Below are 21,780 nucleotides of genomic sequence, written 5' to 3' on the forward strand. Positions count from 1 at the left end.
TTTCCGCCTCCGCCCCCGCCGGCCGGAAGTGACGCTCGGGGGCGGGGCCGAGGGCGCGGCGGCAGGTGCGTGAGCGCGGCCTCGTCCTCCTCGCGCGCGCTCGCGGCGGGGCTCGCGCGGGGCCCCACCTCTCCGCTCGCGACCGCTCCTCTGCGCGTGGGTGGTCGGGCCGCGGGGACACGGCCGCCCCGCGAGACCGCGCCCCCCGGTCGCCCGCCGCGCCGGCCCTCCAGCCCCCGCGGGTCGGCTCTGGCCCCGGTGCGCACCGACGGACGTGCCCGGTGGGAGCTTCCCGCCCGCGCTGGCCGCGCAGCAGGTAAGCCGGCCCCGCCGTCCGCGCCCGGAGCGGCTGCCCTGGTCCCCCGAGTGCGCTGCGGCGCGGGGTGGTGCCCACACGGGTGTGCGCGGGAAGGCGTTCGGGGCTCGCGTCCTGCCCCCGCGCTGCCTTCGGGGCGCTGAGCCCGCGGAGCACGCAGAGGCCGGCCGACGCCTGCCCGCCCGCGGCACGGACCGCCGACGGGGGCGCGGCGGAGCTGGGACGGGCGCGGAGAGGCGGCTGTCCGGGAGCCCCGGGTCCCTGGGAACTGACCGGCAGTCACCCGACGGAGAGTCTGACCTTGAGCGGACCGAGGACCTACCGAGTAGGCGACTCCTTGTTTGCAGCTAGTTAACCGCAGCTCCTAACCCAGTTCCGTAGACGCCCAGGGATGTCCGCCCGGGAGCTCGGTGGCCAGCCCTCCCTCCCCGGGGACCGGCCGGCGAAGTCTCCGCCGCCGCCATCCCCGCGCTGCAGGCTCTCCCTCCTTCGCCGCGGTTCTCCGGAGCAGCTGGACCAGCTCGGCCGACTCAGCGAGCCCCGACACCGCTGGGGGCCAGGCCCGCCTCTAGGAGCTGGAAGCAGCGCCCCGCGGGTCAGGATCCCTGTCTTCGGGGAGCCCCATTCCAGTGGGAGGTGCAGAGAATAAGCGAAACCCCGAGGCTGCGGACGCCTGGGCGGCCCGGTCTGTGACACAGCTGCCTTCGGCTCAGGTCATGGTCTCAGGGTGCTGGGATCCAGCCGCGCGTCCGGCTCCGTGTTCAATCTGGAGCCTGCTTCTCCCTCTCCCTCTCCACCTACCCCTGCTTGCGCTCCCTCTCTGACAAATACACAAAATCTGTAAATGTGTGTATGTAGACAGAGTATGCTGAAGACCGAGCACAGGGCAGAGAACGGTGAGACGGAAGTGATTATCACGTGGACATTTATTCGTGCATTTTACCAGTTCTCTGGACCTGGTTTCAGGATTGGAGTGCTTTTGGCTTCAAATGTTGAGAAGCCATTAAAAAGTAACTCAGCCTCTGGGGGGTTCTCTTGGCTTTCATACGGGTAAGTTCACGGGACTTATGAGAATATGAGGGACCGGTGCCTTAAATGAAGTCCTCAGGACTTGGTAGGGGTGTGGGGAGGAGGGCTTGTTGGGCCCCCATCCTTCACATATCTCCTCTTGCCCTGCTTCTGGGTTGGCCCTTTACCTTGGGTTCCTACCTCCGTCCGGCTACCTATTTAGTTATCTGCTGCTGCGTAAAAATCAACACCAAAATTCATAGGTTAGAGCACCTGGGTGGCTCAGTGGGTTTAGCGTTTGCCTTTGGCCGCAGGTCATGATACCCGGGGTGGGGGTGGGGGACCAATGGATTGACACATCCTGCATTTATTACTTATTTGTTTCTTCGAGGTGGGAAGAGGCAAAGGGAGAGTGAGAGAGAGTCCCAAGCAGGCTGTCCACCCAGCATGAAGCCCAATGCAGGGCTTGATGTCATACCCCGGAGGTCACGACCTGAGCCACAGTCAAGCATCAGACACTTAACTAACTGAGCCATCAGGTGCCCCAAACATCCAACATTTATCATCTCATTGCTGCCCGTCTGGAGTTCAGGGATAGCTTGGTGAGGTGACTGTGGTTCAGAGACTGACCCGGTTCCAACCAAAAGTTTGGCTGGGGCTGTGGTCATCTGAGGTCTGGACCGGGACTGTTGGGTCTGGTTGCAGATGGCACACTCAGGGGACCAGAGACTGGAGGCCTCATGTCCTTGCCTGGTAGGCCTCTCCGTGCGGCCTTCACGTGGTGGTGGTCTTCCTCAGAGTGAGGAATCAGAGATGAGGGGGAGGAGACTGGAAGCCACAGGGCTTTTTGTGACCTGGCTTAGGATTCTGGTTCTGTGACTTCTGCAGAATTCTGTTTGTCAGCATTATTGGCAAATCAGAGATGTTTTAAACCACTCCTGCGGGAGAAGAGTAGCCTAGTCCCTGCCGTTCCAGGTGAATTCTGGGCCTAATACTCATCTGGGGTCTAATCAGTTAGCTAGACCAGGGTAGGGAGCCTTCCCCTAAGTGGGGATGAGTCAGTCCCACCAGAGCTACATTGGGCACGCATGAAAGTGCACTTCCCCAAGGGAAGTTAAGGTGCCGTTCCTGGAGAGGATGGATGTCAGGAAGTCGCAGTGACCCTACAAGTGATTTATACCATTATTTAAAATCAGGTTTTAAAAGTCCGCTGCCTTTGCAAGCTGTAGATTTCAAAGCAACGGTTAATAACTCCATTAACCATTACTCTTCCAAGAAAACACAAGCAGAGCAAGATGTGGACATTTACTCAGACCTGTGAATGTGTTTATTTTACAGAAAAACAAAGGCAATAAAAACAAGTGTAGGCCCTAGGGCCCCTCACAGTCTAGGGGTCGGTCTCAGCAGTGGCTCAGGGAGGGCTGAGTGGAGCGATGGGGAGGTCAGGTAGAGTGGGTTCTGAAAGCACTTGGGGTTACTGGAGGAGGAAGGACCGAGAAAGGGTGTGCACAGATGAGCAGTGTGACTGGGGAACAGATTCGGGACGTAGGATTTGGACTGGAGGTGTCTGAGCTTTTGTTCTGAAGTCCTGAGGAATCATTCAGGGGTTGTAAGCAGGGAAGGACATTTTCAGGAGATGCTCGAGAGAGCTGTCTCTTGCAGCATCCAGGAAAGACAGTTGGAGAGGGCCGCACGAGCCCAGGTGAGAAGTTGTGGGACCGTCACCTAAAGCAGGGGGCAACCTGCAGAGGGATGCGCGTTCGAGCCCGCAGCACTTGTTGGATGTCTCAGAACATATTCTAATCTCGCTCAAAACTGGTCTTTATACACTTAATGAATTTTGGCCCCGCCCTATAAAATTTTTAATGGAGCTTAGCTTGTTCGGATATGATTTCCAAAAAATGGAGGAGGAGGAAGAGAAGAGGAGTGCTGCTTCCCAAAGGACACCAGCAGAGCCACGGGCCTCTCCAGCGGACAGTTTTGTAAGCTCGGAGGTGGGGTGTGGGGCACAGCGTGCGGTCAGCCTTGGGTCGGTGATCGTCAAGCCCGCCGATGGGCACACGGGGCTGCGGGCCTCTGCTCCTACAAATACTTTTTACTTTTCTGTTGTTTGGGTGGGCAGCAAGGCAAGGTGAGCTCCCGGGGAGGGAGGAGAACCAAGAGGGTTGCGGTCCTCTTGAGGATATTTAAACATTTACGTGACAAGAGGTTGTAAAAAAACAAGTCATGGTGACCAGTGGGTGAAGTGAAGTCCTGCAGGTCTTCAGATTCGGTCAGACGTGAGGGACTCGGGTCGCACTTCATCTCTTCAAGGGCTCCTGCTGCCTCACCTCCACACCCTTCCCTTAACAGAGGGACAAGAAGTAACACTTCTCGTCGAGCGCTGGCGTAGCAGCCGAAGGAAATAAAATCTGCCTTAGAATTCAGGGAAGAGGCTGCTCTGTGCTGTTTTCCGGACGAATGGTACGAGTGATTCTGTGTAGCAGTTACCGTCCGATGTGCACAGATGGTCTTAAACCTGGGGGGTGGCGGACCACCCTCCGTCAGGCTCCCCTTTGCATTTCGGTGAAGGCAGCAGCCTGTGTGCCGAGGTCTGTGCGCGCTGACCGCATGGCCTTCGTCTGGGAGCCGTGACCTTCAGATTTGTTCTCCTGTGACAGATGGCGAAGGGCCTGTTCTTTGTCTTCAGAGGATTTTCTTGGGGAAGAGAGGAAACCGTTTTCATCTCTAAACAACAGAACACTGTAGCCGTGGTTGTCTGGCTTCTGCTCTGCTTGGCCAGAAGTCCAGGGCTGCCTGCTGGCACCTTCCGCGGGCCTCTGAAATGCCTCGAGTCGAACTGCCGTGGGAAGACTCGGCCGCTCCCGGCCTTGACACAGGGCTCCTCGTGTGACAGACATTCTTAAAACCGTGGGCACACCTGTCAGCCGGCTGGCGGCCATAGTCCCTAAAGTCTGTGCGGATGTGGCCCCAAAGGAGAGAGGACAGTGGCGCTCAGTCTGAAAGTTCCCTGAAAAGAATGCTGTAAAAATCAAATTTTAGGGCACCTGGGTGGCTCAGTGAGTTAAGCCACTGCCTTCGGCTCGGGTCATGATCTCGGGGTCCTGGGATCGAGTCCCGCATCGGGCTCTCTGCTCAGCGGGGAGCCTGCTTCCCTCTCTCTCTGCCTGCCTCTGTCTACTGTGATCTCTCTCTGTCAAATAAATAAATAAAATCTTAAAAAAAAAAAAATCAAATTTTAAAAGTTAGGAGGGGATTTCTTATCAAAGTACCCCGCAGTGATCTTTTCTTAAAAAAAAAAAAAAAAAAAAAACGAGTTTTAGTTTAAAAAATTAGACCCCCTGCTTCCATAATGTAGGTAGAATCGCCAGTTGGGTCCTGCCAGTTTTCTTTCTGCCCTTGCCAGAACTTTTGTACTTTCTTAGTCCATTAACAATTAGGATGACACTTTTCTAATTTACATTTTCTGTGGCCTCTGACTCAGCAACGCGCTCTTGGAGAAAGGGCCTCGGAGAGACCGGGCGATGCATCTTCCACAGACGCTGTAGCGTTCTGGCCCCCTTGAAATGTGGACGACCTGCCTCAGCGTGTTCCATTTGATCCTTCCCCGGGACTGGCGTTTCCCCCCTTCCACGCGGAGGGCTGGTGTGGCCTTGAGCGGGCACACCCACGGCAGCTGGGCGCCAGCTTGCCTGGGAATCTCGCCCGCCAGCTCCGGGCTGCTGTCTCTCCAGACATCCTTAGGGTCCCATCTTTTCATGCATTTTCTTTCTCCTCCGCCACATTTCTTCTCTCTGTTTCTTTGCTTTTTGACATTAAGTTAAAAAGTGGACGTTTCGGGCGCCTGGGTGGCTCAGTGGGTTAAGCCGCTGCCTTCGGCTCAGGTCATGATCTCAGGGTCCTGGGATCGAGTCCCGCATCGGGCTCTCTGCTCAGCAGGGAGCCTGCTTCCCTCTCTCCCTCTCTCTGTCTCTGCCTGCCTTTCTGTCTACTTGTGATCTCTCTCTGTCAAATAAATAAATAAACAAAATCTTTAAAAAAAAAAAAAAAAAAAAAAAAAAAAAAAAAAGTGGACGTTTCGTTTTACCATTGATGACTCGGAATTGATGGGAGAAAATCCCAGTCAGTGACTGTCTCAGCATCCTGTGACCCCGGGTCTGTTTCTGTCCTGGCGACCCCAGCTGTGGGAACTGACCGGAAAGGGGGTTGCACGGAAGCCTCTTTACCTCAAGGCCTTTTCACCTCTTATGGTGTAACAGCTTTGATGTTCAGTGAAAGGCTCTTCGTTCCATCTTGGTAGCAGGAAAGTGCTCATTTACTACCACGCACAGGAATCCAGACTGTTTTCCTATCAGAGGTACTGACTGGTGTTAACGAGTGTCACCAGTCCTCTAGGACTCCTCTCCTGCTTCTCACGTTTCGTGTCACGGACCCGCGGGCGAGCCTCATGCGCCCGGGGTAGGGCTTGGAGAAACCCCTGGTACGTGGGGGTACGGGACCCGCCCTCTGGGTCTTTCCTGTGCTGGCAGAGGACAGCTAATGCCTAAGCACACCCGATGTCCGGGTTAGGGTTTCAGATGTTTTGTGGTCCTCTTAGAGGCAAAATACCTTTCACGTTCCTCTCATTCCCTTTTTATGGGGAAAGTTAGAATGTGAAACCAAAGGGGGAAATCAGCCAACCACTCATAGACCTTCAGGTTTACTTCAGGGAGGAATCTTGGATGCTGAGTTCTCAGCCTCTCCGTGGGCCGGGTCGGCACGTGGTACCAATGGCCTTGAGCCAGGTGCCCCATGGTGCCCGGGAGTCCTCGCCAGGAGGGTGAGGTCTGCCCCTGGGGGGACAGTTCCTCGGTGTCCTGGGCGCAGACCTCCACCCAGCACCGCCTCCCGCGCTCTGAGAGCCCTGCCCCGACCCTGCTCCTGAGGATGGCCCTGGTGAGTCCGGAACACCTGGAAAGACCTTCTTGGTGACCATTCTGTGGAAGGTTTTCTCGTTTGGCCCCAGAAAGAGCCCTGAGAAACCCAAGTAAGTCGTGGGAGAGTCACAAGTACTGACTCTGGGTGCCTGCTCAGGAGTCCTGTTAGGTTAACAATAGGACTGAGGAAACTTAGCTTGTTTGGGGTTCTGTTTTTGTTTGTGTTTTAAGATTTTGTTCATTTGAGGGCCGCCTGGGTGGATCAGTGGGTGAAGCCTCTGCCTTCGGCTCAGGTCATGGTCTCAGGGTCTTGGGATCGAGGCCCGCGTCGGGCTCTCTGTTCAGCGGGGCGCCTGCTTCCCTCTCTCTCCGCCTGCCTCTCGGCCTACTTGTGATCTCTGTCTGTCAAAAAAGTAAATAAAATCTTAAAAAAAAAAAAAAAAGATTTTGTTCATTTGAGAGAGCACAAGCAGGGGGGAAGGGCAGAGGGAGAAGCTGAGCAGGGAGCCTGACTTGGGGCTTGATCCCAGGACCAGGGATCATGACCCCAGCCCAAGGCAGACGCAGAACAAGGGAGCCACCCAGGCGCCCCTATGGCGGTGTCCTTGGACATCGTGACCCCGAGTGATCGCTACCGGGTTCCGCGGTATCATTAAAAGCCGGCCATGCCCGAAGAACGGTCATCTTCCTTTTCCGTGGTGGGAAGGGAAATGATTGCTAGGTGTGGTTTTCAGAAAGCTGGTCGTTATTTCGGAATAGAGAGTTGTAGCCCCGGGTTTGGCCGCTTTTGCAAAATGACTTCGGGCTCCATTGTTGTTGATGTTCTGCCAAAAAAACGGGCAAAACAAAGCACACAGAGTTCCTGCCTTCAGAACAAAAGAGCTTCACACCACAGGAGCGGAAGCCTCACCCAGGGCCGCCTGGGGGGGGAGCTGGTTCTTCCTCCCAGCTCCCTCCTGCTCCGAGCCACACCCTCTCGCCAGAGGTTTTCCTTTTCTCTTTTCTGTTTTCTGCTGTTTATTTTGAACTAATTATAGACTCTCGAGATGTTACAGAAATTGTGCGGATTGTCCTTGCACCGCTCAGATGTCTTACGTAACCGTACACGTTATCAGAAGCAGGAAGTCGACTTTGGCACAGACAGCCCACCCTCCCGACTCGCCGGTTCCTACCTGCCCTTGTTTGCACGTGGGTCTCCCTGGAGGAGATTTTATCTCGGGAGGATCTGCTGTCAGCAGTGCAAGCAGATGCGATCAGATGCGATCAGATGCACAGCTGACCCGCAGGATCCCCGTGCCCTTCCTCCCTGCCCTCCCCCCATCCCTTACTGCCGCCACTCCCCCACGTCCTGCACCCACCCCGCCCACCCCTGACCCCCTCAGCTCGGGTTCTAGGGCTGCCAGAGGTGCCTTGCTGTCTCTTCCCAGGGAGGCGATGGTTACCTTCACCGGGACAAAGTCTTGGAATTCTATTAATGATTAAAAAAATAAGAAGAAGAAAGAAATGAAGAGTAATTGAAGGGAGTCAGTGATTCATACAGAAGCACTCAGGGACAGTTTGCTCCTGAAGGGATGGGGCCAGAGCCAGAAGTTGGCATTCGGGTTCAGCCTCTAGTCCTCAGGCAGCAGGGTCACGGCGTCCTGGGTCCCCATGTCACTCTGCAAGTGACCCCCTCCCAGAGAGGCCGGTTCTTCCGGAAGCCGCAGTGGCTGCTCCTGTCTCCTCTGCGTGGACCTGTCCTACGCCACCCCTCCGGTACGAAGCCTTTTGAATTTTCAGAGATGTTACAAAGAAGAACTTAGTATGTTACTTCTCAGAACTGCTTATTCTTGACCCCAGTATAAAAACAGCACTAAGAGGCCAGACTTCGCCGGAGGTGGACCGTGGCCTTCGGTGTTGCTCACCGTGGACCCCAGTGTGTTGAGGAAACCAGGCAGCTCCAGCAGCAGGACTAGGAAGCCCAGGTGCTAACACTTTCATGGTATTTCTCCCCCTTCGAAAGAAGCTTCTCCTTCGGGATAGCGTCTGCTCTCTTTCTGTAGGACTTGTGCTGTGCGTCTGCTGCCGTCTCCAGACTTCTCTGGAGCGTGGGGTGAAGGTATGGGGGAGGGAAGGGGACCGGCCACACCTGGAAAGCCCCTCCTGAGGATACAGGGTTGTTGGGGAGCCCACAGCTGGAGGGGTGCCCAGCCTGTCCTGGCAGGAGCCCACTGTAAGAGACTGTGAGGAGTGAGGCAGGGTCTAGGGGCCCAGGAGCCTTGTCCAAGGTGGTTGCTCCTGTGGGGGTGGTCTCTGCTGTGGTCTTGGCCACCCAGTGTCCCTGGATGGCCACCCATGTCCCTAGTGTGGTTCTCATCAGTCTGGATACTGTCCAGTCTCTTCCCTACAAAATCCCTTCCTACCTAATCTCTGGGGCAAGCAGGAACTTGGCAGACAGGCCAGGTTGGTAACATGGACAAGGTGCTCCAGAGTCGGGGCGAGCCTCCAGGCCCAGCCACTCCCCTGCACTGTGCCCTTCTTGTGACTTAGATTAGGGGGAAATCAGTGTCCCTCAACTCTGATGTCTCTACCCCCACCCCCCAAATAGCCAGAAATGTTGACTGGCTTTGGGTCACATTTGGTTAGAAAAATCAGAAAAGTCTTCGTAAATCAGATGCATATGCTGTGGGCTGTGAAAGGGAGGGATGTTCTAGGCTGACTGCGCTCCGGAAAGTGTTAGGGTTAGGCTTTCCGGGGCCCCCGAATGCGCTGTCCACCACGGGAGACGCACAGTAAGTGCAGGGGGAGAAAATCACCTGATGCGGCTTCTCCCAGCTGCTCTCCAGACACTTGCAAGACTCCGTGTCGGAAAGGGGTGAGGTTTGGCAGCGCAGACTCGGGATGGGACGGGCAACAGGGGAGGTGTTCCCGCTTCTCTGGGCCACAGGCCATGGGGAGCAGCCCCTCCAGGCCTCACTCGCGCACCGTCTCCGCAGATTACCTATGAAGCTCCACGGGGCGCCGGGGTGGCTCTTTGGCCCAGGGTCTGATCCGGGGGTCCTGAGTCCCTGCGTGGGGCGTCTGCCTCTGCCGCTCCCCCGTTGGTGCGTGTGCCCTCTCTCTCTGACAAATAAGTACATAAAATTTTCAAATTAAATAGTTTTTAATCATTTCATTGAGTACTTTAATCAACTCACTTCTTTTTTATTTATTTACTTATTTGAGAGAGAGAGAGGGCAAGCGGGGTGGGGGAGAGGGGCACAGGAAAAGGGGAAGAGAGAGTCTGTTTTTTCCTTTAAGATTTTATTTATTTATTTATTTATTTTGGAGAGCGAGAGCATCCCAAGCACTCTCCACGGTCCTCACAGAGCCTGACGTGGGGCTCGATGCCAGGACCCTGAGATCATGACCTGAGCCAAAATCAAGAGCTTGGCTGCTCAACCCCTGAGCCCCCCAGATGCCCCTCGCGTCTTCTGTTTAAATACGCACACACTGGAGCCACCAGGGAAGAAACGGAGGACACCGCACAGCTGGAGTTTGGCCAAAGCCGGCGTGTGACCGCGGCGTCCCTGCGACCCGGGCTGGGGCTCACACGGGTGCTCCCGCTGCTCCAGGAAACCACAGAAATGGCGGCCGATACCCCTGACTTGGTAAAAGACATAAACTTACAGGTTCAGGAACCGGAGCAAACCGCAGAGAAGGAAGCTTCTGAGAACTAAAGACAAAGACAAACATGTAAAGGCATCAGGAGAGACACTGACCTCTTGACTGGGTACAGGGAAGAACCATCCCAGTGGAAACCAGGGAGCCCGGAGGCGGGGTGGAAGCCTGGCCAAGCCCCGGACCCCAGCGGCGGTGTTAGGGTTCTGCAGGAACAGTGGACAAACACAGACGTTATCACGGGGCAGAAAATCAGTTTGTTGCCCCAGACCTGTTCTAAAAGAATGACTTAAGTAAGTTCTGAAAACAGAAAGGAAATGGGACAAGAAGGGGTCTTGGAATGTCAGGAAGAAAAAAGACGGGGCCACCCGGGTGGCTCAGTGGGTTAAGCCTCTGCCTTCGGCTCAGGTCATGATCCCAGGGTCCTGGGATGGAGCCCCGCATCGGGCTCTCTGCTCAGCGGGGAGCCTGCTTCCTCCTCTCTGTCTGCCTGCCTCTCTGCCTACTTGTGATCTCTCTCTGTCAAATAAATAAAATCTTTTTTAAAAAGTACCTATCTGTGTGTACACATATGGATAATACTTTATACATATTTAATGATACAGATGGGTCGAGAGTAAAAGGATGGACAAAGATAAGCCATGCAAGCTTTAATCGAAAGAAGATGAACGATGTGACTGTCCGCGCAGACTCAGGAGCAGGCAGAGGAGCAGGGACGGAGGGAGGACTGTGACGGTAAAGGGGTCCCAACAACCCTTAATATGTACATGACGAGCAACAGAGCTACAGGTTCCTTAAAAACTAGACTTGCGGGACGCTCCGTCGGTGAAGCGTCTGCCTTCGGCTCACGTCCTGATCCCAGGGTCCTGGGATGAGCCCCGTGTCGGGCTCCCTGCTCGGCGGGGAGCCTGCTTCTCCCCCTGCCTGCTGCTCCCCCTGCTTGTGCTCGCTCTGTCCCTGACGAGTAAACAAATAAAATCTTTAAAATTTTTAATAAGAAGTAGACACGTGATTGCCGTACCGATCAGCTGCCACAGTGCTGGGCATGTATCCCGGGGAAGTGAAAACCCGTGTCCGTACAAAAATCTGCCGCATGTTTTCGCACTGGCTGCGTTCAGGACTTTTTGGTATAAGTAGTCCCTGCCCCCAGCTTTGGGCTTGAACGCATGACCCCGAGATGAAGAACGCACACTCCAGCAGCCGAGCCAGCCAGGCGCCCCCACAGTGACTTTATAAATAGCCAAAAATTGGTGACAGTTGTTAACAGACAATGTGGATGGACCTCAGGGTGTCGTGCTGAGTGAAGAGCCAATTTCAAAGTCCCTGCGCTGTGATTCTGCTTGCGACATTCTCAAATGAGAGTGTTAGAAACAGCGATCTGTGATTGCCAGGGCTCCGAGAGACCGGGCAGCGGTCGGGGAGTGTGCCATCCAGCAAGAGCACAAGCGGGGAGCGGCAGGCACAGGGAGAGGGAGAGGCAGGCTCCCCGCCGAGCAAGGAGCCCCATGCGGGGGTCCCCGTATCTGTAATTGGAAGATAAACAGTGGCCCCCATCCTGCGTGTGTGCATGCCACTCCCCCCCCCAAATAAATACACCTTTAAAATATATACATGTGACTACTAAAATAAAAATGTTCACTTAGGGGCACCTGGGTGGCTCAGTGGGTTGAGCCTCTGCCTTTGGCTCAGGTCATGATCTCAGGGGATCAAGCCCCACATCGGGCTCTCTGCTCAGCGGGGAACCTGCTTCCTCCTCTCTCTCTGCCTGCCTCTCTGCCTACTTGTGATTTCTGTCTGTCAAATAAATAAATAAAATCTTTAAAAAAAAGAAAGATCTTATTTATTCGTTGGAGAGAAAAAGAGCGAGGGCATGTGTGAGGTGGGGGCAGAGTCCCTGCTGAGCGAGGAGCCCAGGGGTCTCAGTCCCACAGCCTGAGTGAGTGAGCTACCCTGGCACCCAAGAAAGAGCTTTTAAGATGAGCAACTTTGCATTCTGACTCTCTCCGTTTCCCCTCCTTTGCCAGAGGAACGCACGTGTTCTCAATGCACCCGATACCCTCTCCTTGGGGACGAGTGTCTAGGTCGCCGACCAAGCAGCCTGCCCGCTGGTGGAGCCTGACCCTGGTTTCGCTACGGCTCTTCCCCCAGCTCCTGGTCCAGACACCCTTGCCCCAGCTCTGCACCCCACGTCAGGTGCTTGGGTTTAATGAGGTCCCTGGTCATGAGTCACAGTTTGATCTCCGTGTCCAACTCCTTACCGTGGACGGGCACACCTTTTCTGACTTCCCGGACATGGTGCTCAATCCCACGACCCTGAGATCATGACCTTGAGCCAAAATCAGGAGGTGGGCGCTCAGGGCGCCTGGGTGGCTCAGTGGGTTAAAGCCTCTGCCTTCGGCTCAGGTCATGATCCCAGGGTGCCGGGATCGAGCCCCACATCGGGCTCTCTGCTCAGAAGGGAGCCTGCTTCCTCCTCTCTCTCTGCCTGCCTCTCTGCCTGCTTGTGATCTCTCTCTGTCAAATTAAAAAAAAAAAAGAGGTGGGCACGCAATGGACTGAGCACCCCAGAAGGCTACACACGGGTCTTCAAATGAATCGTTTTAACTAAATCATTAGAGAAAAATAGTTGAAGTTAGGGAGTGAAAAGTTTATAGGGGAAAAGCAGTCTCTTGTCTCCTTGCGTCTTCCTTAACCCGTCTTTAGCGGGGCCACTCTGAGCCGCTGGCCTCTTCCTCAGGTTCTCGCCACTGTCTGATCCCTGGCGTGTCCCCGTTCCCCAGGTCATGAGCTGTGGACCTTCTTTTCAGGTGGACAAGGGTTACGACTCACTCAGACCCACATAGTCCCTGCCATTCTCGCAGTGGAACACAAGTTCCATTCGTTAGGACACTGGCGTGGCTGTTTTAAAAGGACCTGGATAAGCAATATCTTGCCTTACGTGAGGCAGACAGCCCTGTCTTTCTCGTGTAATAAGGAACCCAAGGAGGGGCGTTGGTCTTCGGCTGCCAGGGAGGGACCCAGACGTTTGCTGTCCTGTGGCCTGGCCGTCTGCAGAAGCCTTCCCTGCCTCGTTTTCCAAGGTGGTGCCTCCAGTTGGCTCCAAATCCCTCCCCTGCGTCTGGCCAGCAGGAGGCAGGGCTCCCGGCAGAGCTCACACAGGCCCCGTCCCCCCGCCGTCCACCTCCTCCGCTGCCGTCAGCGCGTCTCAACTCATGGGGGACAGTCTGCTGGCGTTTGAGTGCCCGGGCCACGGGCTGCTCTAAGTGCTTCCTGTGGATGTGCACGTGCGGTCCTTCAAATAGATCCTGATTTCCTTCTCCCAGTCAGGAAATGGGGGGCACGGTCAAGGCCAGGGGTCCGCCTCATTTCACACAGTGAGCACGGGGCAGGGCAGGGACACCAGAGCCGGCCTTCACCTGTGGCAGGGGCCCGTGATCCTCTGGGGGGTCCCCGTGAGGCGATGGCTTGGGCGTGTCCAGACTGTGGGTGGGGGTGCTTAGTTAATGTTTCACGGTGGCTCTATCTCCGCCACGGCCAGCCCGGCCCTGCCCTGTGCTCCCTTGGCTGGTCCCCGTCAGCAGGCAGGAGGCACTGGGGGTTAAGGGCACGCATGTCCCCAGCCTGCCCGTCCCCACAAGCAGCTGGCCAGTCACAGAGGGACCTTCTTGGGCAGCGTCCGTGACGCCATCCGTTGGCTGAGCGTCTCCTTCCTGGGCTGAGGGTCGCAGGTGTGGCCGCGTCCAGGCGGGCAGCCCAGGAACGGCAGAGCCCTGGAAGGCTGTCGGGGCGGCCGCCGTGTGACTGTCCCTGTTTTGTTGACACAGTGACCGGGAGTGCAGCTCTGGGATGTGCACGTGAGGATGGACAGCAAAGACTTTGAGGCCGAAATCCACCCCTTGAAGAATGAAGACAAGAAACTGCCGGTGAACATGGGAGACCCGGCGAAGGCGGAGGAGAGCTCGAAGGGCTCGCCTGGGCAGCCCCGCCTGTCCCGCTGCCGCACGGTGGCCTTCTTCCTTTCCCTGTTTGTCTGCCTTTTTGTCGTGTTCGTGGTCTCCTTCATCATCCCGTGTCCGGACCGGCCGGCGTCCCAGGGGGTGTGGAGGGTCGACTACAACGCAGCAGGTGTGTCCAGGCGTCGGGGGGGGTCATGACCGAGACGCGGCCCCACGTGGCTGCCGATGGCATGTCCGCGGTCTCGGGATGTCGGGGAGCTGCCGGGCAGCGTCTCGGGGAGAGTGGAGCACAGTGGCCTGCTTTGCGTTTTAGGAAGGATGGGCTGTGCCCATAAAGGGATGGGGCTCATTTGGTTCTGTTTGGGGATTTTAAAATAAAGCAGAGCGGCTGAAGGGCTGGGGAGAGGGAGGTCAGTGGCGAGCCGTGAGAACCACAGGCCGCCTCGTCTGGTCCCCTCGAGTGCTGGCGCAGCGGGACGAGCAGACCCGTTTGTCCCCCTGAGATCGGCATGCAGAGCCACCGAGTCGGCCTCTGTCTGGACGCTTGTCATCCTAGAGTGGGAGCGCCAGCGCCCACGGCCTTGGAACGGGTTTTTCACATGCCGGCGCGCGGGTCGTGCCGTGAAGGGCCTTTCTTGTTTAAGCCTTACTGTCACTTTGGTTCAGAACTTGATGCTTCATTTTGAGAGAGGAATGATGGATGTTTCTGTGTGTATTGCTTGCAGCTTTTATTGACTCGGTATGTCAAAATACTCACTTGTTTTAAGTGTATGATTCGATGATTTTTAGTCCATTTGTGGAGCGGCCCAGTCCATTGGAGGCGGTCGCCATCGTCTCGGCCACCTGCTGCCTTCTGCCTCCAGTCTTGCCTTTGGTGGACACGTCACAGAAAGGGAAAGATGTGACGTGGATCTGTGAGTCCAGCTTCTCTCACCGAGACCGGCCTGTCGGGGACAGCGTGTCCCCTGGTTCTCTCTGGGGCTGAGTAGCCTTTCCGGGGTTCATGCAGCCATGGGCTGCCAGGATTGTGTGGGGACATAGGAGCAAGAGCTCTCACTGTCTCATTTTCCGGATCTCTCCGCTCACTTTCCCACTAGTCCCCGGCTGTGGTCTGCTGCTCCCTGTGTCCCCGCCCGCATCTGGCTTCAGAGCCGGCCTTCCCTGTTTGCCTGGGAGATCACCGTCCGCCTGGACATCTGGCTGCCAGTCCCGTCCTCCCCCTCGGGCGGGGAGGCCGCCGGCCTCTGCCCTGCCCCCGGTCTACTGCCCTGCCGTGGGGGCGAGAACGGCCAGACGCCGCCTGTCCCGACCCGGGGCTTGGTCTTCTCCCTCTGTGCTGCGCCTGGGGTCTGCTCGCGGAGTCCTGGCCGGGCCGCTTCTGACGGCGGCGTCTCGTGTCGCTGTTCCAAGGGAGAGGACTTGCCGCGCTCTCCCCTCCATGATTCTGCAAGCCCCGAGTCTGGTGTTTGAGTTCCACTTTAAATTCTAGTGAGACGGACTTCGTGGACATTGAATTAAAGAGCGTAATTCCCGGGCCTCAGTGCGTGGGCAACACTGTGTGACCGTCACCGCTGCCTCTGAACCGTCGCAAGCCCCTCCTCCCGACCCCCCAGCCTCTGGCCCACGCTCGTCTGAGGTGGCCGATTCCAGGGCTCCGCACAAGCAGGTCCCCGCGAGACTGGCCCTGTGCGTCCCGCTGGTTTCGATCTCGCTCCTCCGCGCCTGGCACGCGCCCGAACCGCCTTCCTCTCTGCAGGGCAGCGGCCGTGTTGTGCGTGGACTGCCCTCTGGAGGCGCATCTCTCTGTCCGTGGACACGTGGTTTGTTTCTGCTTTTTGGCGCCCGTGCATGATGCCCTGAGCTGGCTGTCGGGGCCCGAGTCCCTTCTTCCAGTTACTGTGGGTAAAGGAGCACGAGGTCGTGTCTCGTTGCCGGTTTGACTTGCGTTTCCCTAATGGATGGTGGCGTTGAGCGTCTTTTCACGATTGTTTATGCGTCTTTGTAGGAGAAACTTCTCTGCGGGTCCTTTGCCCGTGTTTGCCTTGGGCTGTCTTTGCGGCGGAGCCGTTCGGCCTTCTCTCCGCCCGGGGTCGTCCCTGGTCGGACGCCGGGTTCGCAGACCTTCTCTCCCGTTCTGTGGTGTGGCTCTTCGCTCTCCGGACAGTGTCCTTTGGTGCACAAAGGCTTTAAATTTGGAGGGACTCCAAATTTAAAGCCTTTGTGCACCAAATTTCTTTGGTGGCCTTGCCTTTGGTGTCACATCCAAGAAATCCTTACTAAATCCAATGTCATGAGGATTTTTGTCTCTGTTTGCTTCTAGAAGATCTTAAGTTCGGGTCTTTGATCCACTGTGAGTTCATTCCTGTTTTGCTTTTTAAAGATTTTGTCTATTTTAGAGATAGAGGAGGAGTGGAGGGAGAGGGACAAGCAGACTTGGACGTTGAACCGACCAAGCCCCCCAGGCGCCCCTTCGTTGGTTTTTGTATATGGGGGAAGCCTAGCTTCACCCTCTAGTGCTTGATCCTCAGACTTGGAGTTTATCTTTTGAGTCCTTGAAAGGGAGAAGCGACCCTTACGCGTGGGTGTGCAGACTCCCAGCGCCCAGACGGGTGGGGGGGCCCTTCCTGAAGAGAAGGTGTGCAGAGCGTGTGTTTGTCAGTCCTGCCGCCCGCCGTGTTCGTGGGGAAGCGGGAGCCGCAGGCGCCCACCCTCCGGGAGCCCCGGTGGACAGGTCCGGCGTGGCCCGAGGAGAATACTCTGCTGTTTTCTCTTCCAGTCACCTATGACTTTCTGGCTACAGAAGACATCAACAGGGACAGGATCCAGGATGTTCTCTTTCTTTACAAAAACACCAACGGCTCCAACAATTTCAACTTGTCCTGCACCGACGAAGGTAATTTTGCTTTTACCTGAGAAAGGAGGAACTTGCTGTGGGTGGAGGGGTTCTCTCCCTCTGCCGTCTCTGGGGGACGTGGTTGGGTGAATTTCGGGAAACAGGCACGTCGCCCCTCCTTCCTGGGAGGACTACAGAGAAACGGGGGCAGGCCATGGTCCCAGCACCCGAGCACCCCCCCACAGCTCCCGACACCGTGGGGCCAGCCAGGGGTCCCCCACGGGGCCAGTGGTCCAGGCTGGGCCTGGGAGCGGGGGTGGGGAGGGGCTGGTGTGCCCCACAGAGCTGGGTCTCTCCTCTCCAGGCTTTTACTCCCCCTGTACCTTTGTGGCTGCCGTGTCCGGGGCCAACGGCAGCGTGCTGTGGGAGAGGCCCGCGGCCCAGGATGGAGCCCTTGTGCAGTGCTCCGTCCCCCAGCTGCAGGGCGGCCGGATGTCCTCTGCCTGCATCCTCGTGGGCAGACCCGGCTCCTTCGTTGCTGTGGACTTGTTCACAGGTAGGCGGGGCCCCCCAGGGAGCTCCCACGCCAGGACGCTCTGAGGAGGTTCAGCCTGTGTTCTTGGGACCGGCAGACACGTGACATGGTGGGGAAGAAGTTCCAGGGATCGGAGGGAAGGGTGCCACCTTGTCTTGTCACCGCCCAGCTCTGTTGTGCTTGCGGCCTGCAGAGATGGGGGTGGGGGAGCCCCCAGACCACACCACGGGCTTAAGGAATTCTGTGCCTTGACGCCAAGCGCGGAGATTACCAGCATGTCCCTTACCAGTCATGCTTTTAAGGTTATAGAGAAAAATAAAGAACAGGCTGGAAATATTTTAAGAAGAGGCATTCGTATTAGAAGGGGTGTGGGCAAGGTTACGTCCGGGCTGCTGTTCGTGGGTGAGCCATGAGCACGCACCTTCCTTTTCACCTTCTGTGCACGGGACCCACCCGGGGCCTCCCTGAGGCCGAAGGGCCCCCTGTGACTCCAGCAACAGTCAGGGGTCCTGAGGGGCTCGGGCAGTGTTACACTCATGCTGGGGGGTCCGTGTTGGCCCTGAGATGTTGTAGAGCCGAACGGGAGAAACACACCAGGAAGGTGGAGCTTCATGGTTCCAGAGGCCACAGGTCTCCCGCTCTGGCGTGCGACAACGCTGTTCAACGCCCAGTGCTGGGCACCTGCGCTGGGCTCTGGCCTCCCGCCAGCAGGCACGCCCATCTGTCAGGGTGGGCACCGTGCCGTCGCCAGCCCACACCAGAGGGATCCAGCGCCAGCACCTGGTGACGCCATGCTTGGTTTTAGGGGAGACCCTGTGGAGCCACCCCAGCAGCTTTGGAAGGAACACGTCCATCCTGAGCTCTTTACTCCAGCTGCCCGACGTGGACGCGGACGGGGCCCCGGACCTGCTGGTTCTCACCCAGGAGGAGAAGGAGGTACTGCTCCCCTCCCAGGTCGCCATGGCCACTCACCACGAGGCCACTTCTCTGCCCCTCATTCACGTTCACTTCCTGGGCACAGCTCGGGTCTGAGCCTTGGTCGGGGGATGTGCCCGGGGCGCCATGCTCCCGGCCTCTGCTGCCCAGCACGCCGGGGCGGCTCCTGGAACTCCCTGAGAACAGCAGAGCCTGCACTTGGCCGCAGCACGGAGAGCGGGGCCCCGCAGGCTGGGAGGGCGTGAGGACACCTGCGTCCACACAGGCATTCTTCCTCAGACCGGGCGGTCTTGACGCCCTCTCTGCGTCACAGGTTGGCGGCTACATCTACTCAGGCAGCACCGGACACCAGATTGGCCACCGCGGCAGCCTCGGTGTGGGCGGGACCACGGGCTCCCTTGTCCATGTCACCCAGGCCGGTGCCCCCTACATCCTTTTCCCTTGCGGTAAGTGGCACCCGCCGTTCCAGGGACTATCTGTCTGGTGGAAGCCAGTGCGGAGTGGGAGATAGCCAGGGACCGTGGGAGGACACAAGTTCGCTACCGCCAGGCCCACAGAGCCGGAGGGTGTCGGCGGCCAAGGCTCAGGGAGGGCGTCATGCTTCCGGCAGCCATGGGTGGCCTCCTCCCGGCCGGCAGTGGCTCAGGGTCCCCTGTGTTTCCAGCGGCAAGCTCCCTCTGTGGCTGCTCTGTGAAGGGTCTCCATGAGACGGCCACCGGGAGCGGGAGCCCACTGAAGAGAGACCCGCGCTGGGAGGGCGCGCTGAATGCCAGCATCCCCGGGCCGGTGTGGCGCAGGTCGGTCCGGACAGGGGACTGCATAGGGCAAGGGGCCAAGGGACGCAGCCCTGCCTGCTGCCAGGCTCAGACGCGGGGAGGAGCCCCACAGAAGCTGGGACAGAGCCCATGGGGGCCCACTGAACAGCGGGTGTCCCGTCCTGTCTGCACACAGCCAGCATCTTGTACCCTAGACCAGAGAAGCAGGGGACACGGGGTGATGGCTCGGCCCAGCAGGCGGTCACGTCCCCGCGATATCCCTCCGGTCCTCTCCCCTCAGCCCCGGAGCCCTCCGCTATCTGATGAACGTTCCAGGGAAGGCTGGTGAGGACCTCCTCCTGGTGGGTGCCGAGGCCTGTGTGCTGGTCGACGGGCAGGATCTGACACCCAGGTGGACCTTCCACGCAGCCCAGGTCTTCAGGTGCGCCCTCCTCCAGAGACCGGCCAGGCTCACACGCCGGCCCTGCAGCCTGTCCCTGGGCAGCCCTGGGATGAGGCCTGTGCGGATAGGGGAGGTCTCTGTGTGTTGGCCAGAAGCTTCCTGCCTGTGCCCTGGTGTTGTGCCGCCCAAGAGGGGCTGCTGAAACCTCTCCCCCCAGCCCCAGCTTCCCGTCCAGGCCCCGTCTGGGTGCAGCCAGGGAGCAGGTGGCTGGTGTGCCCATTCCCGGGCATCTCTGCACAGAGGGCCCGTGTGAACTTTTCTGCCCTTTCCTTGCAGAAAACCCATCCTTGGCCACTACAAACCTGACACCTTGGCTGTGGTCGTTGAGAACGGAACCAGTGTGGACAGAGAGGTTGGCTGCACGCCCTTGTGAAGCCCCACCAGGGTTCATAGCTGACGGACCCCGGTCTGAACACAGCTGGGGCGGCACTGGGAGGCCGGGCTAGCACCAGAGGGGTCGCAGCCAGACGGCCTGCTTGCCCTCAGGGGGCAGCTCCTTCAGGGCTGGCCTGGCTGGAGCATGAAGCCCCTGCAAGTCCCGCCTGTGCGCCCTGTGCTATCCCCTCCCTCCCAGATCCTGTTCCTGGACCTCAGCACCGGGGCTGTCCTGTGGAACCAGGCCCTCCCGAGCCTCCCTGGGGATCCGCAGTCCGCCAGCCTGCCAACCGCAGACCACCGCTCCGCCTTCTTCTTCTGGGGCCTCCACGAACTAGCAGGCACCAACCAGACAGTACGGGCAGGGCAAACGCCCATGCCGGGGCCAGAGACCAGAGGCTAGCCATGGGTCCTGCCTTGAGGCTCCTGAGAGCTAACTGGGTGACTGGGGGTGCACACATCAGAGAAGCCATAGGACAGTAGGTGGGATGAGGCACCCTGGACCACAAGGGAGGCTGGGGATCTGGGAAGAAGTGGGGGTCAGTGGGGAAGGGCAGGTGCGGAATTCCAGGTGGAACGTGCGTGAGAAGGGTCCGGGTAGGGGAAAGGAGGAGAAGGTGGACTCACAGTTGGGATCCCGTGGACACAGCCAGCCAGGTGTCCTGAGCAGGCGCGCACAGCCTGGCCCCAGCCCTGGGCCTGGGCACGTGGGTGTAGGGTCTGGGGCGAGCGTGGTGCACCGTGTGCCCCACCACACGTTCCTGCTCCAGGAGCCCGGAGACAGCCGGCACAGCCTCTACATGTTCCACCCGACCCTGCCTGGCGTCCTGCTGGAGCTGGCCAATGTCTCTGCCCACATCGTGGCCTTCCAAGGTGAGTGTGGCCCCCGGGGGCTAGGGCTCCAACGGCCATCTGGTCGGTCCCAGCGCCCTAACCGCCCACATCTCCCACAGCCGTCCTGTTCGAGCCGAGCCGCCATGCTGCCTGCGTCCTGCTAACGGGCCCCTCAAGCCCAGACACGCCTGGCATGGTCTCCGTGGCCAAGCACAAGGTGCGGGACCTGGTCCCGAGTAGCAGGGTGGTTCGGCTGGCTGAGGGCGGGCCCGACAGTGACCAGGCTGTCCGGGACCGGTTCTCCCGCCTGCGGTACCGGAGTGAGGCCTAGAGGCCTGTGGGCCACACACGTGGAGGGGCTGCCAGCATGGGGCGTCGGATCTGTCACTTGGTTGCACTGATTCCCCTACTCCTGACCCCGGGGTTCCCGTCCTACGCAGGGACGTGTATGGGTGAGCGGATGCCCAGGCCTCTCCCCTCTCCTGCGCAGCACATCCCCACAGGTCCTCACTCTGCCCCACTGGGGTCACACTCAAGGCCACCTGTCCTCATCGCAGTGTCCCTGGGCCCTATGGCACCAGCCTCACCGCATCCGCACCTAGCGGGACTGTGGCTTTGGGAAGAGCGCCCAGTCCTGAGAAGTCCCCTCGCTCATTCCTGTCAGCACATTCCCCGGGGCCTGCAAGGGTGGCTGGCCTGGGGTGGCCTCGGGGCAGCAGCTAGAGCTCCCGGCCTGTCCCAGAGCAAGGAGGGGGGGGCCCTGTACTGGGCAGTGGACGCTTGCTCTAGGGTTCCCCTTTGATATCCGTGAGGAGGGGGGGCTGCCATGCAACTGTGAGGCTGTCCTGCTGCTCACGGGTGCCCCCAGGGCGTCTCCATCCTGTGTTGGCTGCGTGTGCTGTCCTGAGGAACTGGGCGGAGGGCACTCGGGGTCCGCGTGCACCCTGTCCGTACACACTGGAGCTGCTTATCCCACGGGGGTCCCCACACCCTCAGCCCGTGCCTGGCCTTCTCCTGGTGCTCGGACGCCCCAGCAGTCGGTGTCCCCTGATGCAGGACTCACCTTTGTGCCTTGCTGTGGTGCTCTGTGTGTCTCACTGTGCCCTGACGACCCCGGGTACCGCAGGAGGAAACCAGAATAAACGGTTCGCACTGTCTGAAAGGGCACGCGTGTGCCTCATGTGCCTGCGCCGCAGGGGGAAAGGGGACGTGGT

At 58.4% G+C, this 21,780-nt stretch overlaps 1 protein-coding gene across 4 annotated transcripts; it reads left to right on the forward strand.

Moving 5' to 3' along the window:
* The first annotated feature begins 40 nt into the window (after positions 1–40).
* On the forward strand, positions 41–21,728 carry FAM234A (family with sequence similarity 234 member A). 4 transcript variants are annotated; one of them, XM_047713470.1, is made up of 12 exons: positions 41–316; positions 13,704–14,004; positions 16,612–16,728; positions 17,033–17,224; positions 18,009–18,139; positions 18,453–18,585; positions 18,804–18,936; positions 19,196–19,336; positions 19,634–19,709; positions 19,932–20,087; positions 20,503–20,605; positions 20,686–21,728. In XM_047713470.1, the coding sequence occupies exons 2-12, from the start codon at positions 13,740–13,742 to the stop codon at positions 20,895–20,897; spliced, it is 1,659 nt and encodes a 552-aa protein (XP_047569426.1). In that variant the 5' UTR covers positions 41–316; positions 13,704–13,739; the 3' UTR covers positions 20,898–21,728. The 4 variants fall into 4 exon arrangements, with proteins under 4 accessions (XP_047569426.1, XP_047569429.1, XP_047569427.1 ...); XM_047713471.1 differs by lacking the exon at positions 41–316 and adding an exon at positions 13,419–13,565; XM_047713473.1 differs by lacking the exon at positions 17,033–17,224.
* Positions 21,729–21,780: the final 52 nt, after the last annotated feature.

This window comes from Lutra lutra, chromosome 18, assembly GCF_902655055.1.
Source record: "Lutra lutra chromosome 18, mLutLut1.2, whole genome shotgun sequence".
Classification (NCBI taxonomy): domain Eukaryota; kingdom Metazoa; phylum Chordata; class Mammalia; order Carnivora; family Mustelidae; genus Lutra; species Lutra lutra.

Coding starts and splice junctions, on each gene's coding strand:
- FAM234A (XM_047713470.1), top strand. CDS start 13,740: ATGGACAGCAAAGACTTTGAGGCCGAAATCCACCCCTTGAAGAATGAA. Junction 18,586..18,803: donor CTACATCCTTTTCCCTTGCG/GTAAGTGGCACC, acceptor CTGTGTTTCCAG/CGGCAAGCTCCCTCTGTGGC. Junction 20,088..20,502: donor TAGCAGGCACCAACCAGACA/GTACGGGCAGGG, acceptor TTCCTGCTCCAG/GAGCCCGGAGACAGCCGGCA.